Source organism: Syngnathus typhle, linkage group LG9 (assembly GCF_033458585.1).
Source record: "Syngnathus typhle isolate RoL2023-S1 ecotype Sweden linkage group LG9, RoL_Styp_1.0, whole genome shotgun sequence".
NCBI lineage: Eukaryota > Metazoa > Chordata > Actinopteri > Syngnathiformes > Syngnathidae > Syngnathus > Syngnathus typhle.
In genome coordinates this window covers 5167911-5194494 of record NC_083746.1, presented here as the reverse complement: position 1 = coordinate 5194494, position 26584 = coordinate 5167911, and the positions used below count along the sequence as shown (strand labels likewise).

Sequence of the window (26584 nt, the reverse complement as noted above, 5' to 3'; positions counted from 1 at the left end):
GAATGGATGAATAGGTGGATAGATGGAAAGATAGATGGATAGGTGGAAAGATAAATGAACGGATGGAGGAAATTATTTCATTTTTGAGTAATGCTCTATGCTTTTTGGATATTGTTGGAATTTTGTACATTTTGCATCAGCTACAGGGATGTGACAAACCTGGGAACCATGCCTCCTTTGTGTTGTAGTTGTTTTCAGTGTCATTCCAGTGATCTGAGCTTCAGCACTAACAGCAGCTGGCATACAACAGCAAATCCCGCCGAGTCATCAGATCTTAACACCAGCTGGGGTGTCCACGCTCTGACTGACAAATGCCGCTGAGTAATCACGTCTTTGTTGCTCAATGTGACGTGGCCTCATCGGTACCCATGTTATCACAAGACAGAAAAAAATCCAATGGTCTGGGGATGAAGCTGATTGCATTCCAGTATGTTATTAATTGTCCAGTTAGTGTTAATGGTTCTGGTGACCAGTCCAGCGGGTATCCCGCCTCTCAACTAAAGGGCTGGATTCCAGTACACCTGCCACCCTCGCTAGGCGTGTCAGCGGATCCCCTTTTCCTCATACTCTCTTTTTTCATAGCACAATTTACGCCTCGGCTGCTTTTTACCATATTAGGACTTCATCCATGAGTTCCTGGAATATTATAATTTGCATCTAAGATAATATTGGCTTTCTCAAAATTCTCCCTTTTAACTTACAGTATTAGAATTACATAAATAGGCCTTATATTAAAATAAAATAGCCTCTAAATCGTGCTTTGTTGCATCCTATTTTTATTTATTTTTCAAAGTAAAGTTGCATCTAAATGTCACGGACACGCCGAAGAGATCCCACCGTGGGCTCCATGGCGGCCCACTCACCAAAGCGGCGGTACTGGCCCCTCTCCAACAGGTACTGCCGTCCGCGATAGTCTGGAAGCTCGTAGAAGATCCAGGCGCCATCCTGTACTTGGGCAGAGTGAATGGCCCCAGGAGACCAAACATCTGATAGCTGATTGACATCTTGCGTGCACTCCAGCATTTGACCACTGAAATCAGGCTTCTCGTAAACGCGGATTCGGAATGTGCCAGAAAACTGGAAAACAAGTAATTAAACAAAAAACAAAGACTATGTTCATCAAATTATATTGAGACACACAAACATAAACACAATATAAGTTCTTACGACAATTATCATAAAATTACACTTTTTTTCAAAATAATTCAGCTTAATTCTTGTAAAATTCTGTAAAATGTAATAATATTGCTTTCCTCTCAATAAACTAGAACTATTTTCTGATTAATTATTAAATTGAATTAAGTTAATTTCTGGTTATGGTTAAAATATGGTTTATTTATCTTGATATTAAGAAAATTCTCGTGAAATTGAGGATTTCCCCCTATGATTTTACGATTTATATTGAAAATGTACAGTATTATTGGAAAATTCAAATTATTTTTTCATATTTATTCTCACAAGATTAATATTGTAATTTACAGCTCATAAAATTGCAATGCATTACTGAAAAGTTAAAACTGTCTTGTATTTTTTTTCTTGTAATATTACAATCTAAATTATTTTCTAATTAAAATGCCATCCAATTCTCTTATTCATCATCATTCTCAGAAAACAAACTTTTTTCTGATTATGTTCATCCTCATAAAAATAGGGAATATTAAAAATGTTGTTTATTTCAGAAAATTTAGACTTTTTTTGCATTGGGATACGCCAAGATTCTGACGATTCTGTCAGACAGACAGCAGGAATGAAGCTGCCATTGAGAAGGGCTACTACGGAACGTACATTGGGGATAGCGTGGCATGAGCGGACGCTGTCAGTGCTGCCCTTCCAGTGTTGGTAGTCTGGGTACTCGCCACTAGTGAGGACGTACTGGCCGCCCAAGTAGTTGGGCCTCTCGAACAGAACCCAGGCCCCGCTCTTGACACGCACAGAGCCGCAGCGACTCAAGTGACTACTCAGCTCGGGACAGTCACTGCTGCACTCGTAATAGTCACCCTGGAAGTTCTGGTCTTGGTAAAAGATGATCTGGGCACCAAAATGTGAGGATGTTGTTGCTACATAGCACAATATACAACAAAAGAAATAAAATACAGATACGCACAAGATATGTTTCAAACCCACCCAGAATACTTGTTATAGTTTGACCCCTCCTGCATGCCCTTAACACATTTCTGTTCATTGAAACTAACACACTTTTTAACACAGTAAATATATGTACAGAGGGGGGAAAGCACAATTAAAAAAAAAAAAAAAAGTACTAAAAGGTCTATATTCTCTATGGTCTGAGGATTAAGGAGGTAATAGAAATCAATTCATTAAACAAATAATAATAAATTTCTTTTTTTTTTTTTTTTTTTATAACGCACTTGTTCTTACTGGAGTGGGTGTCACAGGCAGATGCATGGTGGTCTCCAATTGTCCACGTCACATGAATGGTTTACTCCAAAATCCATGAGGAGGGATCTTGCAGTTTACCCACCAATGTCATGCATTAACTACAGTGAGTCTATTTTTATTTCTGCAATCTCAACCATGCATTACTTGGGCACACTGTACTCTGGCTACCGATCCTGATGCAAATGAGGGATGCCACCACAATTGGGTGGAAAAAGGTTTGATCCATCACACAATGGCACATAACACAAATGCCCCAAGTGCGCACAAGTGTGAAGCAAAGTGTGCTCATCAATGGTGTGACGTCCACACGACTTCTGCCCACGAGAGTATAAAGAGGCCTTAAGTTCAATGAAAGTGTCTTTTTTTTTTTTTTTACATTCTAGTTTGTAACATAACTGTGCGCAATTATGAATAGAATACTGTACAGTGCTTCTTTCCTGATTAGAAAAAAAAGTTGCTGAACAAAAATGTTTTTTTCGGGGGCTTGTACGAATTAACGCCATTTTAATTCAGCTCGTCGAGCAAAGTTGATTTGAAAGATACTAATTAAACCGGAATGTACCTTTGCATATGGATTAAATAAGGAAAGTAGGTCATTCAAAAATCAATTAAAAAAAGAAAACGTCAACTCATTATGGTGGCAAGTTCTGACAAAATCGTCCTACCTTTCCCACTTGCTCCATGTTTGGGCTTCTCACAAATTTTAGCAACAGTTTTGTTTATCAGAACATTCTCCACAGGCCCGTTGTGGATTTATACACTCGCTGAGCAACGCGCAGCATTGTCATTACAATAGCTACAGCATTTACTGCTGATCTCCACACTAGAAAATCCAACAGTGGGGTCATGGAAAACGGGCCTAGGCAAGCTCAAAGAAAAGTATAAAAATAGAATAATGCTCTTAGAAACAATACTGAGTTGAGTTCCCTTGGACTTCTGCTTCCAACATAATACGAGGGGGAACTGCACACTTTAGACACTGGACAGTTTAACACCAAACTAATTGCAATGGTAACGACCACAACCTATTGATTAAGCAATATTTTAAGAACTCAATATTTGCAGTCCAATAACGTCTGAATGTCAGTTGCTCAATAAATAACTTGGTATGATTTTGCTATTGCCTATTGAATGTTGAATAACCCTAAAAATAAAATACAATAGAGTCATTGCAAATAAGCTTTTTTTTACCATGCACTTATTTGACCCCAAAAAATGTTCCCCCAATAAAAGGATTGTAAAATGATATAGGTTAAAAATCACAAAATTAAAACAAGATAACGCAAGAAGTAATATTTTTTATTTAAGTGCACAGAAAAATAAGGTTTTAAGAAATACAAGTGTTTCTACACTGCCAGCGCATAGCATCGTGAAATCTTGCTCTCTGCGGTTGGACCGAGTTATATCACTGTTTCCAGTGCCTGTGTGAAGAATGAATGGCGATTAATCGAACTGTCTAACAATACCATCTAACAATGTGTAAAATAATCACTTGAGTTCTGTACCCCCCACTTTTTGGAATAATTGAAGAAAATCCAGAGGTACCAAAAAAAATTATAATCAGCAGCGGTGAATTACGACACAAAAATACAGTACGCTTTCACCTTGCATAAGAATAGGAGCCAACAAAGTGATCGTGCCAACAGAGCGAACACAAAGAGGCCCAGCTGACACATCCTCACCCCATAGGAGAGGTGGCCACAATTGGCACTGGACCATATGCATACAGTCAAGAATAATAACTATTTGCAGAGCAATTGAACAAACATTACAGGCCCGTATGCTGCGCTGCTGAGTAAGATGTTCCTCACAAAGGCTCCATAGATCATTTAGCTATCATGAGCAGCTATAAAAGGTTTCGGCAGCTGGGGACAGACAGCAGTGCAATCAGGGACAGGATCGGACGTCAGCATGGGCAGAGTATGTCAAATGATTTTTTGTTTTCTTTTATAGCATGGCTGTTGAGATTCTGAATGTTTCTGCAGATCATCTTCTATGAGGACAGGAACTTCCAGGGTCGCTCCTATGAGACCAGCAGCGACTGCGCCGAGTTGACCTCTTTCCTGAGCCGCTGCAGCTCATGCCGGGTGGAGAGCGGTTGCTTCATGGTTTACGAGCGCTCGAATTTTATTGGCCACCAGATGCTGGTCCGTAGAGGAGAGTACTCCGACAACCAGCGCCTGATGGGAATCAGCATGAGTGATTGCATCCGTTCCTGCCGTATGATCCCCATGGTACAAAAATCCAGTTGGTGTCTGTTATTTGCGCTTCCAACTGGGAAGCAAAATGTTTCGCCACCAACCCCTCCCCCTAAGCTGTCTCCCTCATTCTGTAGCACCGAGGTCCATTCAGGATGAAGATATTTGAGAGAGAGAACTTTGGAGGTCAGGTGAACGAGCTGCTCGACGACTGCGAGAACATCCAGGACAGCCTGCGCATGTCTGAATGCCAGTCCGCCCAAGTGACGGAGGGCCACTGGCTGCTGTTCGAGCAGCCCCACTTCAGGGGCAAAATGCTCTACCTGAAGCCCGGGGAATACCGGAGCATTAGAGAAATGGGGACGGGTTCAGTTGACATGAGGATTGCATCCATCAGACGCATCATCGAATCTTGTTAAGAGGCCTCTACTTTAAAAATGTAATAATTCATATCAATAAATGCTTCATAACTTATAATATGACAATGCGTTTTACTAATGATTGCCATCAGATTGATCCTGTGTGTGTGCGTGTGTGTAAAAGACAATTGAGCTATTGCGGTTTAATGAAAATAGTGTATAGTCCATTAGGAAAATAATGTATTTGGGAAATAAAATGCCAATATTAGTCCATTGTAAATGCATTCAGGTAATACTAATCAGAAAGAAATAACTTAATGCCTTATCGTCATGAAGATGTTCTCAATTTTCCTGAAAGTAGAGGGGTTGATTCAAAAAATGACAAAGCAGCCAAATAGAATGGACACTAAACCATTAACAAACACAACTCAATTTCCCACAGGCCTGCATTGACCAAATGAGAAAACCCGAAAGGTTTTCATGCAAAACAATACTCACATAAACTGGTAAGGCCTTGTTTTCCAGATTGGGAATTCCAGACACAGTTAATTCAAACATGACCTTTGCACACAAACACTTCCATGCAATCAAAGTCCTTCCTTTTGTATTTAGATGTTGAACTTTGGAGAAAAGGCATTACGTTTGTCAAGCAGACGACAAAATATGCTCATTAGACTGAAGAGGGTTAGGTGTGCGTGTCACCAGTCCTAAAAAAGGTCACCAAAACATATTCATCAACCCAATTGGCTGTGTAACCCATGTGACAAGGTGACGTCACATGAAATACAACTATTGGCCAATCTGTTTTAAACATTTGGAACCAGAATTTTTTTTTCCATTAAATAGCTGCATATAAAAGTTTCATCTACCTTAGGGAAGTTTCATTCTATCGTGCAAGCAAAGAACAAAATGATGCTGAACAAGTCAACTTCAATCATTACCAAAAGACGTGGCATCAATGCAACTCTTTTTAACACTGTCTCTGAATTTTAAACAGTTTTACAGTGTAGTCACCTAACTTCACGCCACCTTAACTAGTAGGCTACGGTTTTATTTGTGTGGCTCTAAAACTGCACATTTTCACCTACTATGAAACAGTTTTCACCTTGTTTGTGATATTTAGAAAAATAGTTATTAAAGGTCATACTTGGGATGTTTGACACAAAATTGGTGGAAACCAAGTCATCATGAGGAGGGGCGAGCATGCAGATTCCATGAGCGTAATAGGCACCAGAGAGTGCATCAGGTCCTGCCATGCAACCCCCATGATATGACATTCGATCAAATAATTCAAAGGATCAAGTCAAGTCAAGTTTATTTGTATAGCCCTAAATCACAAGCAGTCTCAAAGGGCTTCACATAGACAACAATTTACAATTATTCTCAAAGCATCCCCTGATCCTAAGCTCCCAAAAGGGCAAGGAAAAACTCAAAAAAACCTGCCAGGGGAAAATGAGAAACCTTGAGAAGGGACCACGGATAGAAGGATCCCCCTTTCAGGATCACCAGGCTGCAATGGATGCAGCGAGAGCACAAATAATACATAATATGAAAATCAATGAAAAAGTGGATGTCCAAGTCAAAGCGAAGAGCTGCCGGAGGAGCCCTCAATTGTCCTGGCACCAGATGTTTAACATCTGGCCAATAAAGCACACATCTCGGATGTAATCGCCCCGAAAACTATTGTTTTTTGTTATGTGTTCATAAAATGTCAGCAAGTATGGCTTGAATGGAAGTCAAGTAAAAAGCAATCATTACAGTAATATGCCCCCAGTGGTCCAAACACAGCATTATTATTATGTTTGTGGAATATGAATTAAGCAGCAAACTCCACACATTTGTATCCATATCAGAGGGGGCAGCCATTTGGTCACATGCTCTTGGGTGAAAATGGCATCACAAGTACAAAGTATGATGATAATTGTTCTGTAGATAAAATATTCTAAAATATTACTCAATTTATGTTGATATTATTATAGCATACACACCAGGAATCACAAAAAAAACACTTCTCATAGTTGGTACATGTTAGATTAGACATGGGCCAGGCATGCTTGATTTACTCTGCATCAAATCATTTCATATATTTATTTAAAGTTGGTGACAAAAAGACAAATGTAAGTCTTCTATCAAGGGAAAATTCCACGTGGACATAATGACCTTGTGGGTATACATGCAAGCTACACAACACTATAGGCTTTTAAAGTCAGGTGCTTGCTCAGGACATTAGACAATAGGGGGCATGCAGTCTTTGTCTTTTGTCAGGTATAAATGAGGCATGTTCAGACAGAGAGGTGTCAGTTCAAGCTCAGTTCTGTCAACGATCCAGTAGACCACCACCATCAATATGGGCAAGGTAGGTAAACCACCTCAACTGGTTATTTCACTTTATTATGCCAGCAAATTAAAGATGCTTTTGTTTTCCCACCCAGATCATCTTATTCGAGGAGAGGAACCTCCAGGGTCGCTCTTACGAGTGCGTGAGCGACTGCGCCGACATATCCTCCTACTTGAGCAGGTGCCAGTCCTGCCGGGTGGAGAGCGGCTGCTTCATGATCTACGAGCGCACCAACTTCATGGGCAACCAGCACTTGATGAAGAGGGGCGAGTACCTCGACTACATGAATCTGATTGGCCTGAGCAGCGGTGTTAAGTCCTGCCGCATGATCTCCGTGGTAGGTCTAACACACAGCAAATGCCCCGGGAATGTTCCTGCTCTTTTGACTACTTCCTGACTTTGCTATGATCCCCATAAAAGCACAGAGGTCAGTTCAGGATCAAGATCTTTGAGAGGGAGAACCTGGGCGGTCAGATGAACGAACTGATGGACGACTGCAACGACATCATGGAGCGTTTTGGCATGACCGAATGCATGTCCTGCCAGGTGATGGAGGGCCACTGGCTGCTGTTTGAGCAGCCCAACCTCAGAGGCAGGATGGTCTATGTGAAGCCCGGGGAGCAACGCAGCTTCAGGGACATGGGCCTGAGCAGCACTCGCTTCATGAGCATGAAGCGCATCACAGATTCATGCTAATTGTACATTGTTGCTCAAATAAATATCATGACTTCCTAAATTTTGGTCTTGTACTTTATTTCAATCACACAAGTGGTGTTATTTGAAAATAAATTGTTTAATAAACTCATCAAGTCAAATGGTCATGCTATAAATCACAACACAAATCATTTAAGATTCAATAAAAAATAGAATAAATAATAAATAAAGACATATTAATTATATGAATAAAAACATAAATATCAATAAAAAAATAAAATAAACTTGTAATTTTTCCAATATAGGCAGAAACACTTGCAACACTTGTTGCCGGGCGGAGTTCGAACCACTCACACAGAAGGCCCGTAGTAAATTCACCCCAGAATTAAGAACCTAAGCAGAAACATGACTTGGCACTGTTGAAAAATAACGTTTTCGTGTTTGAACAGAGACTCTCCTCGAGCGCTAGGTCTTACAGGATGACCCAGGAAGTTTTTACTTAGGGTCACCCTTTGCAATGGTGGACAACCATTCTGATGCAATGTATAAGTACTTGCTACATTACGTATATTTTAGGAACCTTGTTTGAAATTTGTCATGTTGCATCGTGGAGGACTCCCAGACAAAAGAAAAAATTGTGATGTATCGTGTTGGTGTGTTGTTTTTGAAAGTGGAAGCCGCAATCAAACACATGAACGTCTCAATCAGGGATGTCCAACTGCGGTCCTCAAGGACTACTATCCTGCATGCTTTAGATGTTTCCATCTTCCACACACTCAAATGAACAGCTCATCAGCAAGCATATGAATAAGCTCGATAACTATCCTGATCGATTGAATCGGGCGTATTGGAGGAATAAAAACATGCAGGACAGAGGCCTTCGAAGACCGAGTTTGGACATTCCTGATCCAGATCGCAATAGTTTTAATGAGATCATGAGAAACTTTAAGATGATGCTTGAATTTTCTGATTTCTGATTTACTTCACTACCTACTACTTCACTGTGTTTGTTATTTCATCAGACAAAAAGTGTGTCTTTGCCCATTCCTGTGTCAATAAAAAATAATAATAAAGATATCCTGCATTAGTTGGCTGCTTACCTGCATTTGGGTCACCTTGTCGTCTCCCGTTGCCGCCTTCATATTGCAAAATGATTTGTTCCCATCCAGACATTTTCCCACAGTTGCTAAGATTTCAGAACCCACTGGAGAACGCAAATGGAAATTTGCCATGAGTGTTTTTACTCCAAAGACTGTGGAATTACTATCCACACCATGTTGATGACACCACAGATGACTTGAGTCAGACCTGATTAACAGAACAGTTTCAAAGTCTCACTGCTCACCATCTATTTTTTTTCCACATAAATCCAAGCATACATAGCCGCTTGCCTCCACAATTCACCAGCAAAATCACTTTTGTTTGTCGGCCGATGCTTTGTATACAGACGTGTCAGACTATTGTTGCAGGCGAACAAAAGGATACTCATGCCTATAAATTGTCAGCTTACGGATCACAGTGTCATGCGGCGTGTTTTCAGGAAATCGGACGCTAATGTCCCAGTCACTATTGGAAGCCTTAAGAAAATGCTCATTGTTCTATTTTTCTGTACCATAAAACGTGATTGTGAAGTCTCCCCGAGTATGCGGTCGAATTGGACATGTGACCAATGCCTCTCAGCACTCCATAGGGCCTCCATACCATGTTGCTCTGTCAGCGATTCACACACAATGGTGACTGCAGTCTTTGGGTTTGGCCAGGTATAAAAGACACGGTGGCGTTGCTACCAAAGCAGAATCACAGGTCTCTGAGAAACCAACACACCTAGCACAACCATGGGCAGGGTAAGCGCTCAAATCCATACCTTAAGCAATCTCTTCTGAAATGGTTTTATAAACTCAGGAATCCATTTTCCAGATCACCTTCTTCGAGGAGAGGAACTTCCAGGGACGCTCCTATGAGTGCATGAGCGACTGCTCCGACATGTCCTCCTACCTGAGCAGGTGCCAGTCCTGCAGGGTTGAGAACGGCTGCTTCATGGTCTATGAGCGTCCCAATTTCATGGGCAACCAGTTCTTCATGAAAAGAGGCGAATATGCCGACTCCATGAGCTTGATGGGCATGAGGGACTGCATCAGGTCTTGCCGTGCTATCCCCATGGTAGGCGAGAGAAATTTCACAAAACGTTGACGACGGGTTTTAAAATGTACAAACTGTCCCGAAGCAGCACAGAGGCCAGTTCAGGATGAAGATCTTCGAGAGGGAGAACTTCAGCGGCCAGTCCCACGATCTGATGGAAGACTGCGACAACATCATGGAGCGTTTCCGCATGAACGACTGCATGTCCTGCCAGGTGACGGACGGCCACTGGCTGATGTTCGAGCAGCCCCACTTCCGCGGCAAGATGATCTACGTGAAGCCCGGCGAGTACCGTAGCTTCAGGGAGCTGGGCCTGAGTAGCATGAGGTTAATGAGCATGAGGCGCATCATGGATATGTAAAAGTTGTTCCCTGCAATGTTTCTCTGAAAAGAACATAAATAAATAAAAAACATAAAAACTACACTTTCTGCCTAAGCAAGCATTATTACACACTGGTAACATATTTTTCAGAATAGGAGAATGAGGAAATCAGTTTATCATTGTTCTATTTGAGACACAGGCATGTTATATGGTCATCATCATATTTATCAATAATCTCCCAGTCAACACTACATTTCTAAACATATTACCTTTTTGGCATTTTTTTTTCTTCCTTGGAAAGTATTTGGACTGGAATTTTAGGTTATGAAAATAAACTGAATTATTAACAGATTTTTCTAATACCGCAAAAAGTAGGCGCGAAATTGTATGTTCATTTTAGAAGACTGCTGTATTTCAAAGAGGCTTTTGCATTTTAGGTGCAGTGGCTCCGATGGAAAAATTAGGAAAGCACCCAAGTGCAAAATTAAGTTTGAAATGAAAGACCAAGTGGTGGTGGAAGAGAAATACAATACATTACTAAACTAGAAAAAAAATAAGTTGGTTGCTCCGATTATCTTAGGAAAGGCAGCCACCAAATAAGGCCGTGTTTTGCTTGATTTAACACGGGTAAAAAGGATGCACAGTATGCACCCATCCCATTTAAAACTTAGCACAGAAAAAAACAGTTCACTGGGAGAGGCCTTCATTAATAGTTCAAAGTAGTTTTTTCAGTGTATGTTGTATGACTCCTTCTTGTGGCAAATTCCAAATCAAGCCTTAGAAAGTGACGTGGCCAAAAGCAAATAAAGTGGACCATCGCAACAGATAACATTTCAGTAACGGAAACTGTTGTTTTACCATTTTACCAGTTCCTATTTTTTTGACTGAACTTAAGTTTTATTAAGTCCGCATTAAATAACCGGTGTTGATTTACCATTTAAAAATGTTGCGCTACCTACGCTACAAATATAAATAATAGGTAACACCAATTGTTTACATATTTACAATTATTTAATTCAGCAAATCTGCATCTCACTAAATTAAAGCTTTTTAACTTGGTGGAAATTCTTTCTATGATTGTGTTACCTGACAAATTATTTCTTTGAATCCATATTGTACTACAAAAAAAAAATATATATATATACAAGTACATTCAAATTTATATTTGCCCACCCAAAATGGCGGGACACACTTTTGGGTGCCGACTTGCTCTGAACAGTGACTTGATAATCGCTATCACTGTCTAACACCTTACTAAGTATGTGAATTACACAAGCATATGTTGCTTATGTTACTGTTTTGAGTTCTGTGTTGTCCCTCTCTTGCTATTGTTTAGATTGGAAGATTTATTTATTACAAAGTCAGAGTCAGAAATGTACTGATGGAATGATTCGTAAATAAAACAGAAATGTATTTTTTGGAAAATGCAGCCATTTGGAATTTCTTTGGCAACTAATTAGTTTATTGCAGTCGATAATGTCTATATAAATGTTGTTATTAAGGAATCTATGGCTAAAATCCATTTAAAAGACCAAAATCATTACCCAACTAAACAATCCAAAGTCAGTTGGAACTAGTCATGTGACTAACACTGCTGAAAATGCAACCTGTCATGAAAGCTAAAGACTGAAAGGTTCCTCCTGCTCTGAAATTATGGGCATAACCTCTGTGTTCTGAGTGTCAATAGTAAGTCGCTGACTCGTGGCTTTGTGAAGGGGAGGGGCCAACGTTTTGTCAGGTATAAAAGGAAAGGGTTAAAGCAGGTACGGCACACCACAGCAGCACATCCACATCCAGCATGAGCAACACAACCAGCAGCATGAGGAGCAAGGTACACCACATTTTAATTCATCCACTCACCTGTCAATGGCCTACTGTTCAAGGTTGATCTGGCAAACCTAGAATATTTAGTAATGCCCACAAATTGCTTCTCTTCCTGCTTTCCCAGATCATCTTCTACGAGGAGAGGAACTTCCAGGGTCGCTCCTATGAGTGCACGAGCGACTGTTCCGACATGTCCTCCTACCTGAGCAGGTGTCAGTCCTGCCGGGTTGAGAACGGCTGCTTCATGGTCTATGAGCGCCCCAACTTCATGGGTAACCAGGTCTTTATGAGGAGGGGCGAGTATTCCGACGCCTTGAGCATGATGGGCACCAGAGAGTGCATCAGGTCCTGCCGCATGATTCCCATGGTGAGTAGAAAACAATGACCGCCCAAAGCTAGAAACCTTGCTAGATGGTAACGCTTTGTCCCGAACACTTTCCCTGCAGCATAGAGGCCAGTTCAGAATGAAGATCTTTGAGAGGGAGAACTTAAGCGGCCAGTCGCACGAGCTGGTGGATGATTGCGACAACATCATGGAGCGTTTCCGCATGAACGAGTGCATGTCCTGTCAGGTGATGGAGGGCCACTGGCTGATGTTCGAGCAGCCCCACTTCCGTAGCAGGATGATCTACCTGAGACCCGGCGAGTACCGCAGCTTCAGGGAGATGGGCGTGAGCAGCACTCGCTTCATGAGCATGAGGCGCATCACAGATTCATGCAACTAAAATAAAACAAAACTAGTATCCATTAAATAAAGTGTCATGTATTATTTAATATTTCATGATTTGTACAATTTTTTATTATCATTTTTTATTATTTTATCATTTACTTTTTTTTACTTTATTTTATAAGTCCACCTCCTCTATGGACATATTGTCGGCTTTATTTTATGAGCCAGCAGATTTTTGTCTTCCTGCTGCAACTGCAAATGATCAGGATCATTCTCCAGCATTCACACACCCTGCTGATTGTTTGATCATCTGAATTAGGTGTGTTGTACCAGGATGACATATATAAAACATGCAGGACACCGGACCCTGAGGATTGGGGACTCCTGCTGTAGACTATGGTGATGCACAAAATGCCACCGCACCCCCACCCCCTCACACTCTCAGCTAAGGGAAAATTGGAGTACTCAATTAGCTCAATTAACCAACCGTGCATGTTTTTTTGGAATGTGGGAGGAAACCGGTGTACCTGGAGGAAACCAACACAGGCACGGGGAGAACATGCAAACTCCACACAGGAAAGCCGAATCCGGAATCCGACACGCACACAGTCCGCCAAATAGTGGGGTTTCTAGAATTAGACCCCAATGTATCGAATATAAGATTAATAAAATCAATTGTCTGTCAAACAAATCATGGAGGCAAATCTCAAAGGTTCTCACCTCATCAGTGCAGCACTAATAGTAATAATTCACAGAGGGAAAATAATCTATAGGTATGATATGAGTATTTTTACATTGTCTTGTTTACAAATTTTTACAATACTGTTTAAAATGTCGATGTATATTTCTTGCGCCAGTACCAGGGATCAACATCTGCCTTGCCAGGCAACCACCAACCTCAGTTTCAGTGCATTTGTGACATTGTAAATGTAATAAACATTATAAAACAATGATTTTCCATGTCTTTGTGAAAGTGAGCGGAGGAAGCAGATACAATTTTCTCCGTTCAAAATAATTGTAACCTTTAGCTGTATATCACTAATATCTGGTTTAATCTACCGATGCGCCACTTCCACCTCGGAATATGTTGCCTAAATATTTTGGGAAGCAACCTACCACCAGTTGCGAAGGTGGAGCAACATCTACCCCCATTGATAAAATCTACCATGTCAGAACTCTGCTCTGGTTGGTTCCATAAGTTCAGTGACTATCGGAACAGATTGGGCAATACTATTGTTCGCCCCTACTGTAAGCCTACCCCTATAAAGCTTTCATTAAATTGTGTTTAAATGCCAACAGAAAATCTTATGGAGTAAACCAGCGGAAATGGAGACATTACTGATTCTTAAAACTAATAAAGTGGCTCACTGAAGAACACATTCAACAGCTATCGATTATCAAACTAGTAAAGTAACAATAGGTCAATCGTCTTTGAAAATATAAACAAATGAGTAAACAATGGAAGCGCTACCAAAGAATTATAGCAAATTGTTGAAGCAATCATTTGTTTCATTTCCAAGTTGAATTCTTTTGCCGCAACAGTTTAATTAAATGTAACTTTCAATAAGGAATGTACAGCAGCTACAGTATTGCCGATATCCCTTTTCTTTGTTTCCATCGGCTCTAACTCATCATTCAGCACAATGAAACCAGCCATTTTTTTCATTTCAAATACAAAAGGCCTTGTGTTACTTGGTCTTCAAGAGCCTAGCCACGAGACCACCATGTTAGACATGTGACACGGGCCCCCCGCCGCACTCCATAGCATACTGCTGGCTCAGGGGCTTTACACAATGGGGACCCGCTGACAGCGTGGGGCGCACTCAGGTATAAAACCAAGGGTTACATGGAAGGGGACAGCATCAGTTCTGTGCCAGCAGCAGCCGCTCACCTGACAAACATGACCACCACTGACATGAGCATGGGCAAGGTAAGCATTCCATATCCTGTAAAATAGGGATATCTACAAACTCCCATTTTTTTTATTTCACAAAATCACAAAAATGGTAGCACAGCTAAAGGAATTCAGCAGCAGCTGTCTTGCAGGGAACCACATTGAGCTCATATAGCAACATTGAAAAGGCTAAACAAGTCAATATTAAATCCCACTTTACTTTCCCAGATCATCTTCTACGAGGAGAGAAACTTGCAGGGCCGCTCCTACGAGTGCACGAGCGACTGCTCCGACGTCTCCTCCTACCTGAGCAGATGCCAGTCCTGCCGGGTGGAGAGCGGCTGCTTCATGGTCTATGACCGCCCCAACTTCATGGGTAACCAACACTTCATGAAGAAGGGCGAGCACGCTGACTCCATCAGCACGATGGGCATGACCAGCGGCATCAAGTCCTGCCGCATCATCCCTATGGTAGGTAAAAAGGGCTGTGGCTTTTGTTAGGATTCTATTTAATTTGTTTAATTTATTTAATTTCTATTTAACTTTTCCGATACATTATAGATGAATTGTGCTATTGCCTACCTGTGCATAATGTTACAGTGGCTTTTAATAATATGGAATATACATTTTAAGGATAACTTGGGACTGCTTTTTACTGTATTTTAATGTTGATCGTGATGGGGTAGACCTCTGATTGTAGGACAGAGAAAAGTAATTTTTTACTTTCCCCGAAGCAGCACAGAGGTCAGTTCAGGATCAGGATCTTTGAGCGGGAGAACATGAGCGGCCAGTCCAACGAGCTGCAGGAGGACTGCGAGAACATCGTGGACCGCCTTCGCATGAGCGAATGTATGTCCTGCAACGTGCTGGATGGCCACTGGCTGCTGTTTGAGCAACCCAACTTCCGCGGCAAGATGATCTACGTGAGGCCTGGCGAGCACCGCAGCTTCAGGGAGATGGGCATGAGCACCACTCGCTTTATGAGCATGAAACGTATCGTGGACACATGCTAAATGTTTGATTTTGTCAAATTAAAGCAATGCAAATGTATCAGTTTACCTTCCTGTGGTTTTTTTTGTGCTTGTAGACAGGTTTTTTTAATGTAATCCTGCCATATTGATAAGTCATCTTAACGTTCTGCTTAATAGGCTGCTAAATTAATGAGATAAATATCAAGCTTATTAGCTGGTGAAGCAAACTACACTACATTTCCTCGAAAAAGTAATCAATTGAGCTTGGATCTAAAAGTTAAACGACTATAAATTCCTACAATATGCCGCCACAAGCTAAATATTCATATGTGGCTCCCAACTGAGCCTGTGTTCGATCCCTTACAAAACAAAAATATATTGCAATGTATGTATAGGAAAATATATTAAAATATATAATAGATATTATATATTGCCATATAAGCATAGATCACACATATTATATTGCAACCAAGACCAAAAGGAGCACTATATTTTTACTTGTAACAGCGCTTTGACATACTACAATGTATAGTTCCATATCCATAAAGCATAACTGTAGATTAGAGGTGTGAATTATGAAGACTAGCCACCATATTTAATATTTTTAGTTCAGCTCCTCAACTATTCTGTGCCAAATAATAAATGGTAACATAACTAAAATTACAGTGACGCTGGTGACACTGGTTTTCCAAAGGTAACGCATTTGCCCTATATTTGATTTAAAGCATGGTGGTAGATGCCATTTTTGTTAGTTTGTGTTTGTTTTTTTACCACTGTTAGCGTCCCTTCCCTTTGAGTGATTAAAAAGGATGCTTACTGTTCTAAAGGTGAGGTGTACTTGGGCAATCCAATAAAGCACACCACACACACACACACAACATTATCATCATTAATAATTGTAAACAAACAAATAAAATTGTCTCCTGTTTGTTGGACTATCAAGACTGAACTTCAATGCATTGAAATCACATCATACTTCATAATTCAGAACGGCGGGTACTGCTAAACTCAAAAATATGTTCGCATTCAGGGAGATTCAGAATAACATTATGGTTAATAATTACTCAAAATCATTCATTTTTAAATCATTTTTGCAGAATGCAGAAACACAGAGCAGTGGACATTTGTTACGGCAAACACTTTTTCTGACAACAGATAATCAATACTCATTGTTTGTATTTTAAAAATATATAAATTCATATTTACAATTCTATGTCATGATTGCAAAGAAAGAAAAAAATCTATTGGATAATCTATAGGATAATCGATTAAAGAAAATGCTTATGACAGCCTTATATTTTGCAAGCATGTTGGAAAGCACTGGTGATCAATGAGTTATGGATTATAATCGTTTCTCAATATCTCATTAAAGATTTTATATCATTGAGACTCTTGTGTACTAATGTTGATTACTAATGCTGATTAGTTTTTAAAGTGAGTTTGTTAGTTGTGGTTTCATTTCCTCACTTTTTACCAGTTAAAGTTATTATATATTAGTCATAGTCAACATAGAAGAATTGTGTTAAGGAGACTACTACTTTGTTTTATGCAATATATGTTCATAAAAATGTATTGATGGAGTGATCTTCAGGAAGGTTTTTGTGTTGTGGGAAACCATTTTTCTGCCTCTGAACAGTCTAGACAATGCAAGTGGGGCCTCTTCCCAACAATTGCTACCACCGCAAATCACGATGTGTTTGAAGGTCTCTTTGAATTGCTGCCGTGCACGCGGTGGGGCCTCTGCTGCATGTTGCCCTGTCAGGATTTTGCACAATGGGGGGTCATGTATGCTGCAGGCGTGAGGTCAGGTATAAAAGCAGCCGGGCGACGTGGAGGAAATTGAGCAGTCTGTTTGGGCTTCCACACGCACCACCGCAACCATGACCATGGGCAAGGTAGATCTCTGCTTTGGGAAAATGTGTTTCATGCGATAATCCCTTAATCTAATCCTTTATGACTGCTCGGTTTTCAGATCATCTTCTATGAGGACAGGAACTTCCAGGGCCGTTCCTATGAGACCAGCAGCGACTGCGCTGACATGTCCTCTTACCTGAGCAGGTGCCTCTCTTGCCGGGTGGAGAGCGGCTGCTTCATGGTCTATGACCGTACAAACTACATGGGCAACCAGTTTTTTGTCAGGAGGGGCGACTACTCAGATTACCAGCGGATCGGCATGAGTGACTGCATCAGGTCTTGCCGCATGATCCCCTTGGTATGTACCACTGCCATCCAATGTCGACCACTGTCTGTTCAGGGTCATAAATGAGTTTGGCATCGTGGGGCTCTGCACATCAAGCAATCATTCACACTCAGGGAAGGTGTGGCTTTGTCTTAGGTTGCAGATTGGTTGTTCAATTGGCAATCCATGGACCATGTTCAAGTATCCTTCAAGAAGATACTTCTTCTTAACATTCATAACATTGACTCTAACCCTCGGTCACCTAGCATCCATGATTTTAACCTGTGAGATAAAACCTGTTTACCCGATGGAAAGCCTTACAAGCACAGGGAGGACATTCAAACCGAGAACCCTTGCCTAGATTTGTGGACCACTATGCTACCAACCCTACATTACCAAAAAAGAAATCTGTTTGAAATAGCCCACGTTGCTGAATTTTCCCTCTCTTGCTTGAACCTTCAGCACAGAGGCCAGTTCAGGATCAGGATCTTTGAGCGGGAGAACATGAGCGGCCAGTCCAACGAGCTGCAGGAGGACTGCGAGAACATCGTGGACCGCCTTCGCATGAGCGAATGTATGTCCTGCAACGTGCTGGATGGCCACTGGCTGCTGTTTGAGCAACCCAACTTCAGGGGCAAGATGATTTACCTGAGGCCTGGCGAGTACAGGAGCTTCAGAGATATGGGCATGAGTGGCACTCGCATCATGAGCATGAAGCGCATCATGGAATCCTGCTCTTAGAAGCAGCTGTGGAGCAAAACAAGATTTTAAATAAAAATCACTTTTAAATCTACTTCCTGGTGTCTTGTCCTCTGCAATGCAACTCATATACTGTATAGTGGAACCACACCTAGATGATACCCATTTGAACTACCTTGCTAAGAAACAGCATGGAAACAGTCTCTGCTAACTTGGATACCCCATGTATCCCCCTTTGTGTGTTTACACCTGTCTGATTTAGGTGTTCGCTGAGCCTGAAGATATGATTATATCTTAAAATCCATCCATCCATCCATTCTAAACAACGCTGATCCTGTTTAGGGTCACGGGGGGTTCTGGAGCCTATCCCAGCTGACATCCGGCAAAAAGCAAACTACCCCATGAACTGGTCGCCAGCCAGTCACAGGGCATAGATAGAGATGAACAACCAACCACAACCACATATACACCGTCCCCCAGTCAGGCGAGTGTACCCGTACACCATCAGTAATTTGTATCTTAAAATGTTGGGCATTGTGCAAATCTCCAAGGACTCCAAGTTTTTTTTAACCATCTCCATTGGGGAAGTAGCCGCAAATTCCCTGGCAAGTCCCCGGAAATTCCCTGGCAAATTCCATGCAAAGCAACTGTCCCGCGTATGGGATGCTGGAACGGTAAAAATTCCTGGCTTTGTGTCCCGTGTGTAAGGGTTCGATGCATGTTGAAGGCAAAACAGCATCAGCCCCAATCAGAGAGTGATGTTTGACAATCAGGAAGCAATCACCACACACCATTATGTTGAAAGCTTTCGCTGACGTGCTGAGCACATATTTAATTACTTTCATGGGGGAATCTGCATCAGCCGTTTGAATCCTTAGATACATTGAGTTCAACTTTAAGGCTTTTTTGTGCCAATTTAGCAGGTAACACAAGGCAAAAGCGGCTGTGGTATCGTTAACTGAATTATCGGACCCTTTCACTGGAATCATCCATGTAGGCAACACCTCCGTTTGGGGAGTTGCCGTAGGAGGGATTTGGTGGATGGAGTGAGTTGGAGAAGCAGTTTGATCAATTGCTAAATGTTTTGGTTTCGAATTCCGCGCTCATGACTAGAACACAAGTCAATGTTATCGAGAACAAATTGATGAATGAGGGTATGTCTGTCTGCAGGGCGATTTTAGCTACTGAATGAACACCAACTAAGCAAAGGTACTTATGAAGACATTGTTTTTATTTATTGAAGCTTAGTACAGAGTTCTAGCACATGTCAGTGATACGCCTCAAGCTCATGATCTTCATGTTGCTCTGGCCCATCTCTTTGAGGCTGCGGTGCTCACCGGGCTTCACGTAGATCATCCTGCCACGGAAGTGGGCCTGCTCAAACAGCAGCCATTGGCCTTCCATCACCTGGCAGGACAGGATGTCGTTCATGCGGAAACGCTCCATGATGTTCTCGCAGTCCTCCTGCAGTTCGTTGGACTGGCCGCTCAAGTTCTCTCGCTCAAAGATCTTAATCTTGAATTGCCCTCTGTGCTGTAATTCAAATGGCAAATGTCAAGACCAGTGTCTGGTATGATTCAGGTTTTGCTCGGTTGCTTACAGAGGGAATCAGTCTGCAGGATCTGATGGAGTCCAGAGTCACTCCCATCGTCATCATGCGCTGCAGGTCGTGGTACTCTCCTCTTTTGAGGAACAACTGGTTGCCCATGAAGTTGGAGCGCTCATAGACCATGAAGCATCCATTCTCCACCCGGCAGGACTGGCAGCGGCTCAGAACAGAGGTCAGCTCGGTGCAGTCGTTCAGGCACTCGTAGGAGCGGCCCTGGAAGTTCTTCTCCTCGAAAAGGATGATCTGAAAAAGAAATCAGAGACATTTTTGCTTTGCCCATGAGAGAAATCCAACCATTTGCAAGAGTAGCTTTACCTTGCCCATGGTGATGGTTTAGGTAGTTCCCAGTGGAGGGTTCAATTTGCTCTGCTAACCCCATGATTCCGAAGCCTTTTTATACAAAATCCCTGGGGCCACGACGCGTCGTTATTCAAATGTGCAAAGCTGATGAATCGGCAGACTGACTTTTTGCTGAACACGGTCTATAAATGCATAACAATGCTTCTCCATCCATACATTTCTGCCTGTGAATCGCCTGCATTATGTGTGCGCACAGGCTTTGTGTGGACTCGCTCAGTGAGAAGCTTCTGCAGACATGGTGTGATCATGGCCACTGGGGAGACCGCATACTCTATGATGAGCTCAGAACCGGAACCGGAAAATTGCTATTTACTGTATAATTACAAAGTATTATATATATGTAAATATAATTGATATAGAAGTTATAATATAGAAGTAAATATAATTTATTCTGAAACCTTTCCCCCCCCCCCACATACCCTTTTCAACAGACCAACAGAATTGGCACATATAAAATAAAGGTCCATTCAAATCCTATGGGGTACCCGTTCTTAAATTGTTAATTTTTCAGTAAAAAAAAATCTTCATATTATCTTTTTATGTAAAGTACAAAATCAATTCACTCTTAAGGGTGAGAAGAAGGGTCAGTGTAATAGAGTCCAAGGGCCGCTCCTGGAGTTAGCACAACCGCTTATGATTTATGCCGGCAGGAAAAGTATAAAATGACAAAATAAATGTTGCAGAATAACAATAAGTGATATAAATTAACTTGCTGTTTATGCATATTGATCCTGAGCCAAAAGATAGTAATGTGTAAATATTCATCCAATTGATTGCACTCAATCTCCAACTGCAACGTTATGTGGAAAACGGTTTGTCTTTTTTATTTACTTATCTATTTTGGGGTTTATTGTTATAGTTATTGTATAATTATTATAGGTGGTTATTGGAGACACAGTCAAGCCTAAGATTATATATATGAATATATATGACTTCAGCCTTGATGTCAAACTCAAGGCCCGGGGGCAAGATAAGACCCGGCACATCATTTTATGTGGCCCATGAAGACTTCATGTGTCAATCCTAAAATTACAAATTGTCTTAACTTTTGAAAACTGGAGATATTGCTAGCAATTTTATTACCATTCATCTTTTTAAAATATTTCAACAGTTTTTACTAGTCTCTGATTTGAAAACTAGTTATTCATATATACACAACAGATGAATAACTAGTTTTCAAATCAGAGACTAGTAAAAACTGTTGAAATATTTTATATATATATATATATATGAAGCAGCTATATATAAATATATATATATATGTGTGTGTGTGTGTGTATATATATTATTTATATATATATATATATACAAAAAATGTATGTCAAGAAGGAAGTGATTACAAAGCCAGTTAAAAATCCGACATCTTTAATAAACAAAGCGTTTGATATTTACAGCAAGGCTTTAATCTCATGGCTAAAATTCTGTGACCCTCCGGAAGGAACCCACGATGGCGCAGGTGGCGCACCAGTCGCGGTATCGTCGGTACTCGCCAGGCCTCAGGAAGTACTGGCGCCCTCGAAAGTTGGGGTACTCGTAGAAGATCCAGTAGCCATTCATGACGTTACAGGAGTAGATATGGCGGTGGTGGAAACGGTCGGATACACAGGCACAGTCGTCCATGAACTCCATCATGTGACCGCTGAAGTCAGGCTTCTCATAGATACGCAATCTGTACGAGCCTCGGTACTGCGGGAGGGATCACATCGGAAGGGACAGTTGGGTTTGCAAGGCTCTCAAAATGACTCGTTTCATTTTAAGTCATGTTAATGAAGGGCAAAATTATGGACAGGATGAACAGAAACTGGTCTATATTTTGAGTACAGACACCAGTAATGGAATCACAAACATGATCAGAAACCAGAGACCGAGTCACAGACATCATAGTCTATTTTTAAGTCTGAAACTACCTGTCGACTATAAGTGAAGAAACTCAAAGCACAATCGCAGGAAACAATCCAAAATCTGTGCCTAACTTTTAAATCTGGAAACCACAATTGCAAACATCAAAACAACCAAGCCAGCTTTTAGGAATAGAAACCAGACGCAGAATCATGGATATCAAAATGATTAGTCTAGCATTAGGCAAAGAGACCAAAAGTGGATTGGTTGTCACCTGATTGACAGGTCAAGATTTTCAAAACACGAAACCAGCGGGGTAACATTTAAAACTCAAAAAGGGAGAACTGTGGACATTGGCAAGCTTTTATATTTGGAAACCAGAGGCCAAATTATGGACAATGGAGTGATTACTCTTGCTTGGAATCTCGCGGCAGAACAACAGACGTCGCCTAGTTCACAAGCAGAATAGATTTGATCGGAATGACCGGTCTAGCTTTAAGAACAAATTAAAAGGCAGAACTCTGAGCCCTTACTGCGGGAATCATCTTGCACGAGCGGATGCAGCTACTGAAACCCATCCATCTCTGGTAGTCGGGATAGTCTCCCCTCCTCATGAAGTACTGGTGACCCATGAAGTTGGCTCGCTCGTAGATCATGAAGCAGCCACTCTCCACCCGGATGGAGTTGCAGCGGTTAAAGAAGGAGTGAAGGTCTGTGCAGTCATTGCTGCACTCATAGCTGCGACCCTGGAAGTTCTTGTCCTCGTAAAAGATGATCTGTCGGGAGACGGGTGGTTGCGTGATGTTAAACAAAAGGACTAAAATATGATTCGATGCCAGCCGAGAGGAGCCTACCTTGCCCATGGTGTCTATTGGAGAGATTTCTCATGTTTCCAGGGCCTTTTATAGCACCTCCGCACAAACAAAGCATTGTTATTCAAATGGTCCGCTAGTTATAAATGAACGCTACTGGCAAATGTGCACCTTTTTGTTGGACCACGACATGGGGTGAGAAATATAGATTTGTATTTGACACAAAAAGAGAATAAATAATTAACAGGGTTTAACGTTAATGGACGAGGAAAGGACTAGTATGGTATCCACACATCCTGTGGACAATAGTGGCAGAACAATACGGAAAAGCGCTGTTCACTCCTGCTGTGTTGCATAATAAGTGAAGTGAGCCGCTTGCTGTCCACACTGCAGCAACTTCATGTTTGCTAACACACAGGATGCTAAGGATTTAGTAAGGTTTGTAAACCTTTAAAAATGCCAGGTTAAAAATAACTTTTATCTGATTTTGACCAATCAGATGCCACCCTAAACACCTACTAGGTGAAGAGCACGAAGATTTAATCACTTAAAAAATATATATAGCTGGGTAGATGTGGATTTTTAAATACGGTGGGATACTTATTTTTCCCAAAAGGTTAGGTTGAGATTCGGATTTAGCTGTCATCAAGAGCCAGTCAGTCACCATTTATGAGATTTTGTGTATTGAAGTTCAAATAAATTTAACATAACTTTCTTAAAAATCATTAGGAGGATTCAGTGGGTAACACCGCTGACCTTGAACATGTGGATCAGCCGATTGTCAGTCAGTTCGTGAGCTCTTGTCAGTATATCAGGCCGGCCCACCTAAGCCCGGTCAATTCTATGAGTTTGCCACTAGATGGCAAAAGAAATTCTAGACACTGTCCCTTTAATTTTCACAAGAACTTTTTAATGACTATGTTTTTAATCTGTATGTGGTCCCCTCCATCGTTTCAGTTCTAATCGACGGTTAATACGTATTTTGATAAGCCGTTGTCAGTCATGCAGAAGGACACTGGCGACACCGCAAGTTACCTCCTCACCATCACCCCCCACCTGAGGTCAAAACAGAATAGAGGTGAGGATTACTGACTGTTTAAATTTAAAGACTTGATTAGACGAGGTGATCAAATCAAGAATTTACCCCCAAAAGTGCTGACAAGGAAAAACGGCTACTCACGCTGAAGCGAGGGGAAGAGGCGAGCGATGACGAGGACATGGATTGTGCTGGGACTCGTCTACTGGGAACATGGGCCTTTGTCTTCTCCGACAGCCATCGTTTCAACTTCTGATCTGAAGGAGGGACAAAGATGGCGTATACAATCAATAACCTTAGGTTGAACCCCAAAAGCCAAAGTTGGAAATGTCGAACACAGGATGTGTTTATGCAGAACTTAAAATTGACAGACTCTGAAAGTCAATTATGTATTGGTTTTTTGACAAACTGGTACTATGGGAAAACAACTTTTAAACGAGTCTTCAGAGGACCCACCCTGTTGTGTACTCACTGTGTTTCCTGCAGTGTTGTACAGCCTTGTAAGAGCTCAGCATGGCCAATGGGTGGTAGGAGAGCGTGAAGGGACACACAATGGAGGCCTGGAGAACAGAGGCAGTTAAGTTGTCATGGTGATTAATTTGCAGTATGTATTTCAAGTGTTGTACCTTGGAGCGTGTGTCAGGGTAGGAGGCAACAGGGTTACATCTGTAAAGAGCCAGGATCTCCTCCACTGGCAGGCTGCTCTGAAGACGGACGGGTCAGTGGGTCACAGTACTAATGCGTTGCACGTAAATTTAATATACATACAGTGACACTGCTTACCATGATGATGCCAGCAAAGGATGACAAGATCATGGCCTCGCGTGCCAAGCGATTACCATAAATTTGGTAGTTTCCTGGAATTCTGCGCCGTCTACTGTGGTGAATGAGGAAAAAACGATTTTATATATTTGTGTTTGCTTTGTTGATTTTGGTCGATGGTCAGTAGATACCCTACATGAGATCTTTGTCCTGTGCTTTGGGTCCTGGGTCCTCCTGCAGCCACCAAACATCAACGCTGATGGCAAGATCATAGTGAGCCTAAAATATCCATACCAACAAAATGCATCAAAGACGTAAAACTGAGTTGCATCCTGCCATTTTGTTAATTGCCTAGTAAACCAATGAAAAGCATGTATCGCCGTGTGTGTGTAGATGGGAGTGAGTGAGTTGTAAAAAAATTTACGCTATCCTCAAAAAATATATATTTCAATAGATATACCCCAAATATGACTTTTTTTTAAATATTATTTAGCACACACAAAATAACACAAATGTTGTATGAAGAAAAAATTCAAAGTGTGAGCAGTAAAAAGATTTTTTTTTTTTTTTACCAGGTCATCGAGCACTGTAAAAGCTCCTTTTCCTCTGGGGTCAAATGAATTTTCTCTGATTTTCTGCCCGACGTATTCACCCCTGGAATCAGGAAAGCGAGATAAATAAAATCCACTTTTTTTTTTTATTGGAACAGTGAGTAGAAATTCCAGATTAATTCATTATAAATACTTAATTTCAATATGCATAAAAATGTTCTATCACAACAACATACATTAATTTTGTTTACAATCAAAAGTCAAGTAATCACTAATATATGGGTCAGAGCTCTCACCTTATGGGAAGTCTGTGATGACATTTTTTTTTGTTTACAATTGTAAGTCAAGTAATCACTAATATTATATGCGTCAGGGCTCTCACCTTACAGGAAGTCTATGATGACATTTTGTTTGAGTCTCTGCTAAAGATATTGGTAGGCTTGCAAAGTGTGGCACTGCAGTTGGGGTGCTTCAAAATGCACGCGCTTCAAATTTAGGTCAATGCATTCAATGAATCCACCGCTAGATGGCATTGAAAAATTAGAAATGTCTACACACTGTCCCTGTAATGTGTATACAAAGTACAGGTACTCACAGGAGAAATTCAACATTTCTTTTCAGCTGCTTTGACTCCATTTTGGCAACGAGTCTTGTTTGTTCAACAGAAGTAGCTGCAGAAAACAGCTCGACAGAAACTGGAGCAAAATAAAATCTAAATCAACTCGCTTCCCCAATGCGGTGCAAATGCTGAATCGATACAATGCAAAACACATTTGTACTCACCAAAATGGTTGTACACAGCGATCAAAAGATGTCTACATTACATGTTTGTGCCCAGCAAGACTGGACTGAATGTGGTGACCCTCACATGGGAAACGATAGGCAAGTCTCAAATGAACAAGCGGACTTGAATCATTTATGAAGAGCTTCCAACACGCATTCATCATGAACAGTCCAGTCAGTCAGAA

General features: G+C 41.2%; 10 protein-coding genes across 18 annotated transcripts; 6 read left to right on the top strand and 4 right to left on the bottom strand.

Moving 5' to 3' along the window:
• Positions 1-804: 804 nt before the first annotated feature.
• crygs3 (crystallin, gamma S3) lies at positions 805-3188 on the bottom strand. 2 transcript variants are annotated; one of them, XM_061287590.1, is made up of 3 exons: positions 3174-3188; positions 1786-2028; positions 805-1077 (listed from the first exon to the last, which is right to left on the bottom strand). In XM_061287590.1, exons 1-3 carry the CDS (start codon positions 3186-3188, stop codon positions 805-807), a joined length of 531 nt encoding a protein of 176 aa, XP_061143574.1. The 2 variants fall into 2 exon arrangements, with proteins under 2 accessions (XP_061143574.1, XP_061143573.1); XM_061287589.1 differs by lacking the exon at positions 3174-3188 and adding an exon at positions 3066-3083.
• A 1093-nt stretch (positions 3189-4281) lies between these two features.
• LOC133160049 (gamma-crystallin M3-like) lies at positions 4282-5061 on the top strand. Of its 2 annotated transcripts, XM_061287585.1 has the most exons (3): positions 4282-4320; positions 4386-4634; positions 4736-5061. In XM_061287585.1, exons 1-3 carry the CDS (start codon positions 4312-4314, stop codon positions 5015-5017), a joined length of 540 nt encoding a protein of 179 aa, XP_061143569.1. In that variant the 5' UTR covers positions 4282-4311; the 3' UTR covers positions 5018-5061. The 2 variants fall into 2 exon arrangements, with proteins under 2 accessions (XP_061143569.1, XP_061143568.1); XM_061287584.1 differs by lacking the exon at positions 4282-4320 and having other exon boundaries at positions 4374-4634.
• Positions 5062-7228: 2167 nt separating this feature from the next.
• Positions 7229-8025, top strand: LOC133160052 (gamma-crystallin M3-like). Its single transcript, XM_061287588.1, has 3 exons — positions 7229-7313; positions 7390-7632; positions 7716-8025. Exons 1-3 carry the CDS (start codon positions 7305-7307, stop codon positions 7989-7991), a joined length of 528 nt encoding a protein of 175 aa, XP_061143572.1. The 5' UTR covers positions 7229-7304; the 3' UTR covers positions 7992-8025.
• A 1722-nt stretch (positions 8026-9747) lies between these two features.
• On the top strand, positions 9748-10505 carry LOC133160161 (gamma-crystallin M3-like). 2 transcript variants are annotated; one of them, XM_061287774.1, is made up of 3 exons: positions 9748-9793; positions 9867-10109; positions 10177-10505. In XM_061287774.1, exons 1-3 carry the CDS (start codon positions 9785-9787, stop codon positions 10447-10449), a joined length of 525 nt encoding a protein of 174 aa, XP_061143758.1. In that variant the 5' UTR covers positions 9748-9784; the 3' UTR covers positions 10450-10505. The 2 variants fall into 2 exon arrangements, with proteins under 2 accessions (XP_061143758.1, XP_061143757.1); XM_061287773.1 differs by having other exon boundaries at positions 10174-10505.
• Positions 10506-12180: 1675 nt separating this feature from the next.
• Positions 12181-12989, top strand: LOC133160160 (gamma-crystallin M3-like). The gene is made up of 3 exons (XM_061287772.1): positions 12181-12241; positions 12359-12601; positions 12681-12989. Exons 1-3 carry the CDS (start codon positions 12209-12211, stop codon positions 12957-12959), a joined length of 555 nt encoding a protein of 184 aa, XP_061143756.1. The 5' UTR covers positions 12181-12208; the 3' UTR covers positions 12960-12989.
• Positions 12990-14773: 1784 nt separating this feature from the next.
• On the top strand, positions 14774-15848 carry LOC133160149 (gamma-crystallin M3-like). 2 transcript variants are annotated; one of them, XM_061287756.1, is made up of 3 exons: positions 14774-14834; positions 15027-15269; positions 15536-15848. In XM_061287756.1, the coding sequence occupies exons 1-3, from the start codon at positions 14805-14807 to the stop codon at positions 15809-15811; spliced, it is 549 nt and encodes a 182-aa protein (XP_061143740.1). In that variant the 5' UTR covers positions 14774-14804; the 3' UTR covers positions 15812-15848. The 2 variants fall into 2 exon arrangements, with proteins under 2 accessions (XP_061143740.1, XP_061143738.1); XM_061287754.1 differs by having other exon boundaries at positions 15533-15848.
• Positions 15849-17625: 1777 nt separating this feature from the next.
• Positions 17626-18741, top strand: LOC133160150 (gamma-crystallin M3-like). The gene is made up of 3 exons (XM_061287757.1): positions 17626-17664; positions 17742-17981; positions 18411-18741. The coding sequence occupies exons 1-3, from the start codon at positions 17650-17652 to the stop codon at positions 18687-18689; spliced, it is 534 nt and encodes a 177-aa protein (XP_061143741.1). The 5' UTR covers positions 17626-17649; the 3' UTR covers positions 18690-18741.
• A 1119-nt stretch (positions 18742-19860) lies between these two features.
• Positions 19861-20624, bottom strand: LOC133160050 (gamma-crystallin M1-like). Its single transcript, XM_061287586.1, has 3 exons — positions 20572-20624; positions 20248-20499; positions 19861-20180 (listed from the first exon to the last, which is right to left on the bottom strand). The coding sequence occupies exons 1-3, from the start codon at positions 20578-20580 to the stop codon at positions 19905-19907; spliced, it is 537 nt and encodes a 178-aa protein (XP_061143570.1). The 5' UTR covers positions 20581-20624; the 3' UTR covers positions 19861-19904.
• Positions 20625-21978: 1354 nt separating this feature from the next.
• Positions 21979-24010, bottom strand: LOC133160175 (gamma-crystallin M2-like). 2 transcript variants are annotated; one of them, XM_061287808.1, is made up of 3 exons: positions 23310-24010; positions 22989-23231; positions 21979-22302 (listed from the first exon to the last, which is right to left on the bottom strand). In XM_061287808.1, the coding sequence occupies exons 1-3, from the start codon at positions 23316-23318 to the stop codon at positions 22030-22032; spliced, it is 525 nt and encodes a 174-aa protein (XP_061143792.1). In that variant the 5' UTR covers positions 23319-24010; the 3' UTR covers positions 21979-22029. The 2 variants fall into 2 exon arrangements, with proteins under 2 accessions (XP_061143792.1, XP_061143790.1); XM_061287806.1 differs by having other exon boundaries at positions 22989-24010.
• Positions 24011-24155: 145 nt separating this feature from the next.
• On the bottom strand, positions 24156-26541 carry LOC133160174 (uncharacterized protein C2orf80-like). Of its 4 annotated transcripts, none has more exons than XM_061287802.1 (9): positions 26400-26541; positions 26212-26311; positions 25638-25719; positions 25262-25344; positions 25087-25180; positions 24930-25007; positions 24776-24863; positions 24448-24560; positions 24156-24323 (listed from the first exon to the last, which is right to left on the bottom strand). In XM_061287802.1, the coding sequence occupies exons 2-9, from the start codon at positions 26250-26252 to the stop codon at positions 24264-24266; spliced, it is 639 nt and encodes a 212-aa protein (XP_061143786.1). In that variant the 5' UTR covers positions 26253-26311; positions 26400-26541; the 3' UTR covers positions 24156-24263. The 4 variants fall into 4 exon arrangements, with proteins under 4 accessions (XP_061143786.1, XP_061143788.1, XP_061143787.1 ...); XM_061287804.1 differs by having other exon boundaries at positions 25262-25321; positions 26400-26466; XM_061287803.1 differs by having other exon boundaries at positions 25087-25177; positions 26212-26466.
• Between the last annotated feature and the right edge of the window lie 43 nt (positions 26542-26584).